Source organism: Pterocles gutturalis, unplaced genomic scaffold (genome assembly GCF_000699245.1).
Source record: "Pterocles gutturalis isolate BGI_N339 unplaced genomic scaffold, ASM69924v1 scaffold25571, whole genome shotgun sequence".
Lineage (NCBI taxonomy): Eukaryota > Metazoa > Chordata > Aves > Pterocliformes > Pteroclidae > Pterocles > Pterocles gutturalis.
Genome location: NW_010098784.1, coordinates 3,354 through 8,288, shown reverse-complemented (window position 1 = coordinate 8,288; position 4,935 = coordinate 3,354). Strand labels below are relative to the sequence as shown.

At 59.8% G+C, this 4,935-nt stretch overlaps 1 protein-coding gene across 1 annotated transcript in view; it reads left to right on the top strand.

Moving 5' to 3' along the window:
• Positions 1-4,935, top strand: part of FAIM2 (Fas apoptotic inhibitory molecule 2) — a 6,364-nt gene that overhangs the window by 552 nt on the left and 877 nt on the right. Inside the window, exons 2-3 of the mRNA XM_010074173.1 lie at positions 1,024-1,204; positions 4,770-4,873. Of these exons, the coding sequence (XP_010072475.1) occupies positions 1,024-1,204; positions 4,770-4,873 (285 nt within the window). The remainder of the gene's footprint in view (positions 1-1,023; positions 1,205-4,769; positions 4,874-4,935) is intronic.

The window sequence follows — 4,935 nt, the reverse complement described above, 5'->3', positions numbered from 1 at the left end:
GTCCCTGTGAGCTGGTGGAGGAGGTGGCACAGTTGTCCTGATGCAGCTGGGTCTGCTCATGGTGCACAGCCCAGCCTGGTGCCCAGATTTATTTCCAAGGACCTGTTACATCGTTTTTCATCGAGTCACAGAATCAGAGAATGGTTTGGGTTGGAAAGGACCTTGAATCTCATCTAGTTCCAGCCCCTCTGCTATGGGCAGAGACACCTCCCACCTTTAATTTAAGGTGTTCTTACAGGGGCTGCACTGTCTCTTGTGGTGGTCTATCTGCTTCAGTTTGGACTTTTTTCTGGTTCCATCCCTGCGATCCGTGGGGATGCTGTCCCTGACACCGAGCTGGCACACCCTGCAGCAGCAAGGGCAGGGTACCAGGCTCACAACTTCTCCCGGGATGACAAAGATCTAGAAGGTGAAGTGGATAACGTTCCCAAGGAGAAGCGAGTTCCCAGGTGGCCTGAGGCTGGCTCTTTGCTGGGATTCCGTCGTCTCATCCCACATCCCTTTGCTGCATCCCCAAATTGTGGGGAGCAGCAGGGCTGAGCCTCCGGGTGGGCAGAGGGGGATGAGCAGGAAGGAAATGTTGGAGGGCAAAGCAGAGAGCTTCTGGGGGCTCAGAGAAACTCCCCAAAACGTGGGTGTAAGTGGAAATGAAGGAGTTCGGGGGTTTCTGCCCTGTAACTAAAGCTCTTTTTTTAAGGGGAAATTTAGAAAGAAGTGGGCTGGAAAGCAGAGAACCATGTGGATGTTTTCCCGTGTTACACGTGAGCCCGAGGACCCCGGCAGGGCTGTGTCTGTCCCCAGACCTGGCTGCCTGCGATGCCGGGTGTTCTCCTGTCTCCTCCCTCAATCCCACCAGAGGATGCTCCTGGAGGGGGTGCGGGGACAGGTCCATTACTGGGTGTCCCTCGGCTCCTGGGACCCAGCAGAGGCACCTCCATCCTCTGGCCATGCCGTGGGGTTCCCGCTGCAGGGACGTTTGTGCGGGTTTTAGGGTCTAATCTCTCTTCCCCCCTTCCCGTGCAGCTCTCCGTGAACAGCAAACCCCCCAGCTCCGAGGGGCAGGGGGAGAAGAAGGACAACGCCGCGGCTCCGCCAGCTCCCCCCAGCTATGAGGAGGCGACTGCGGGAGAAGGGATGAAGGCTGGTGCTTACCCCCCACCCCCGTCCGTCCCGCTCCACCCCAGCTGGGCTTATGTCGACCCCAGTAAGTGCTTCGGAGGCTGTGCCCAGGGCCAGCCCCTTGCAGGGGGGGTGCAGGGATTCCCTGTACGGGGTTGTGAAGAGGGGAACTGGGGGCATGGTGCCCGGTTTGGTCCATGGCAGAGCTCACCCAAGAGCTATAAGCCATGTGAGCCTATACCTATAGGTAAAAACCATTTCACCCAACCGCGCTGCCTGCTGGGCTGGAGCTGGACTCCAGGGCTCTGTCCCTGCTCTCCATCCCAGTACCGGGATGGGAAAAATCCCCTCTCCCAGCTTGCATCACTGGGCGATGCCCCTCCCAGGGCTGGGGACAGTCCTGGTGCGATGCTACGCCACCCCCCCCCCCCAGCTCCTGCTCAGTCCCCGCTTTCAGAGAAGCCGCTCAGCTGGTGAAATCCACGTCGCGGCATCAGTGATGCCCGACTGCCGTGAGCCACTGCTCGGAGCCAGCGGGGGCTGGAGCGCTGCTGGACTGGAGGCTGAATTGTCCCAGCATCGGTCCATGGGGTTGACCCCTGGGCGAACAAACAGCTTTTCTTCCCCCGGTGCAGCTCCTGCCCGATCGTGGCCAGCGGACAAAGGCTCAGCTGTGCCCGGTGCAGGGGAACGGCTGCGTGGTGGCAAGCTGGGATGGACACAGTGGCCGGCAAGCGAGTTTGCTGGGGTGGCCATCTGCTTGGTCAGCATGGCTCGGACTGGAGAGAGCACGGGGGGATGGGATTTAATGACTCCTGAGTCCTCCCTCTGCTCATCCTCTTCCTCGACTGTGCTTTGCCAGCTGCTGGCTCTATCCAACGCAGATGGAGGGATGGGGATGTTCCGGGAAGGGGAAGGAGCCCCCTGAGCCCCTCCAAGCCCTGTGTGCCAGCACTCCCCGACATTTTCACAGACTTTTCCCATTCTCGTTTGCCTTCAGGGGTCAGAACCAGACGGGATCAGTAACCCCCCAGCTCGCCGTAACGGCCGTCTGGGTCCTTCTGCTGTCACGCTGAATGAGGATGGGTGAAGCCCAAATGGGCTGGGATGCTGGGATTTTGGGTATCCCAGAGTACCCGTCTAGGTGATGTGTCACCTCTTGTCCCCTCCCTGATGTGCCTGGCAGGATTTCCTCTCTGCAGCTGTGCTGTGCCGGCTGCCGGCTCCATCCAGCACCAACGGTCGCAGCTGCAGGGATGGAGATGTTCAGGGAAGGGGAAAGAGCCCACGGAACCGCTCCGAGCCATGTGTGCCTTCACACTCCGACGCTTTCACAGATTTTTTCCATTCTGGTTTGCCTTTGGGGGTCAGAACCAGAGGGGATCGGTAACCCCCCAGCTCGCCGTAACGGCCGTCTGGGTCCTTCTGCTGTCACGCTGAATCAGGATGGGTGAAGGCCAGAAGGGTTGGGATGCGGGTATTTCGGGTATCCCGGAGGACGTGTTTAGGTGATGTGTCACCTCTTGTCCCCTCCCCGAGGTGCCTGGCAGGGTTTCCTCTGTGCAGCTGTGTCCTTTGATCCCTGCTGGTGTTTTAATCCGGTTCCGTGTCCTTCCCCAGTTCCCAGCCCTCGGCCAGGCTGCAGCTCCAGCAGCAGGAGCTGGGCAGGGACACGCTGCGGTGCCGTGTCCGATGGCTCACACGGGACCGACGGCAGCTGGAGAACAGCAGCACGTTTGGGGCCATTTTCTTTAATAACGAGCTTGGGACGCGCTGTCTTGTCAGACGTGGCCATGGGTGGGAGGTGACAGTGCTGGGGACATTCACCAGGCAGGAGGAAACCCCCCACCCCATTCCTCTGGGGCATTTCGGTGCCTGGTTTGGTGTTTGGACACCGCGGTTGCTTTGACGCAGGAGGCACTGAAGCATCCCGGGGACAAGCGCCCCAGGGGCTGCGGTGACGGATCTCGCAGAAACGCGGGGAGGATGCACGGCGGGAGTTTCGTCTCCACCGGGGCGTAGGAGAAAGCAGCAGAGATTTATTAGGCACGAGAAGAGCACAAGGGATTTCTTTCCTGCCAGGGGCATCTTTAGGCAATACGAGGTTTCTGCAATACGAGCAGGCGGCCTCGGAGCGGTGAAACAGGAGAAATCCGGAGCCTTGAGCTCGGCTTTGCTGGTGTCTGCAGCCTGGCTGCTGGGTTGGAGACGGTCTTTCCTCCATCTGCATGAAAAATCTGAGTATCACGGAGCTGAAAAGCTTTGGGAAGGAGGCGGGCATCTGTCAAACGGGCAGGGACAGGGATGTACAGCTGGGGCAGCCGCAGGAGCCTTGGCTCTATAGGAAACACAGCTGGGGAGACGTCAGTGACACCGAAGGGGATATTTGCAAGAGAAGCAAACAGCCCAGGGGAATGTGAGAGAGACAACTGAGGCTTCAGCATTTATTTTATTTGTTTCCTGACCATGAGGTTCAGGAGATGGAGAAGGCTGGCTCTTGTTTGTGCAGCGGATCCGACAAGGGAGAAGCTGCTGCTCTGGGTTTCTCCTCGCAGCCCCCTGCCCTGCAACATCCCCGCCGCCACCTTCCCCCCAGCGCCATCGCCTCCAACGGCCGCAGAGGTTTTCCAGAGGTTTTCCAGAGGTTTTTCTGCTGTTTTCCTCCACCTCTCTTCAGGCTGCAGAGCCAACTGATGCTTTGTGGTCCAGCTTTACGCAGAGCCCCAGGCGACACGGAGCTGTGTTGTGCGGGGATGTTTGGGGAAGATGCTCTCAGCCACAGTGCTGGGCTTGTTTCCCAATCCCAGGGTGGTTTGGGTGGAAGGGACCTTAAAGCCCACCCAGTGCCACCCCCTGCCATGGGCAGGGACCCCTCCCACCAGCCCAGGTTGCCCAAAGCCTCATCCAGCCTGGCCTTGAACCCCTCCAGGGATGGGGCACCCACAGCTGCTCTGGGCAACCTGGGCCACTGCCTCACCCCCCTCAGCATCCAAAAAATCTTCCTCATTTCTCATCCAATCCTCCCCTCTTCCAGCTTCAGCCCGTTCCCCTGGTCCTGTCCCTGCACCCCCTGATCCAGAGCCCCCCCAGCTCTCCTGTCTTGCTGCTAACCCATTCTCTGACTTCCCGCATGGAAACCAGATCCAGGGATGGACCATACGGAAGAGCTGGCTGTGACAAGCCGTTCTCGGGGGCGAGGGCACGCTGTGGACACGAGGCGTGACGCAGACACGGTCTGAGCTCAGGCGGTTCCGCAGCAGCCGGGGAATCCTCCAGCAGAGCTCCCGGACCAGGGGCTGAGTCACAGCTGCTCAGGGGATGCTCCGATGCTCCAGAGCTGAGCCGGCGCGACATGAGCCCTATGAGCCCTCTGAATGCTATCAAGGACACCGTGTTACCAAAGGCAGGAATTAACCCTGTGTCCTTGTCACGCTGGGGTTTGCAGAAGCGGTTTCCCCTCTCTGCTCTCCAAGGTGGTCCCAATAAGGCGCAGGAGTGGGGAGGGAGCAGGGTGCCTCCTCGCACACCCGTTTTGCAGTGCAACGAGAAAATCTTTGAAATTTGGGTTTCCTGGGCTGTGGGGTCAGATCATTGCAGCGGCTGGGGGGGACCTGGGACGTGGGGGCTGATCTGTCCAGCTTCTGCCGCAGGCACGAGCCCCAGCTACGGCAGCGGCGGGTACCCAGGGGACACGGAGATGCTCACGACCTTCAGCTGGGACGACCGGAACGTGCGCAGGGTGTTCATCAGGAAGGTGAGGGACGAGTCTCTTTGGGCTCAGCCCATCCCCGTGGAGGCAGGAGCCTTGCTCTGAGC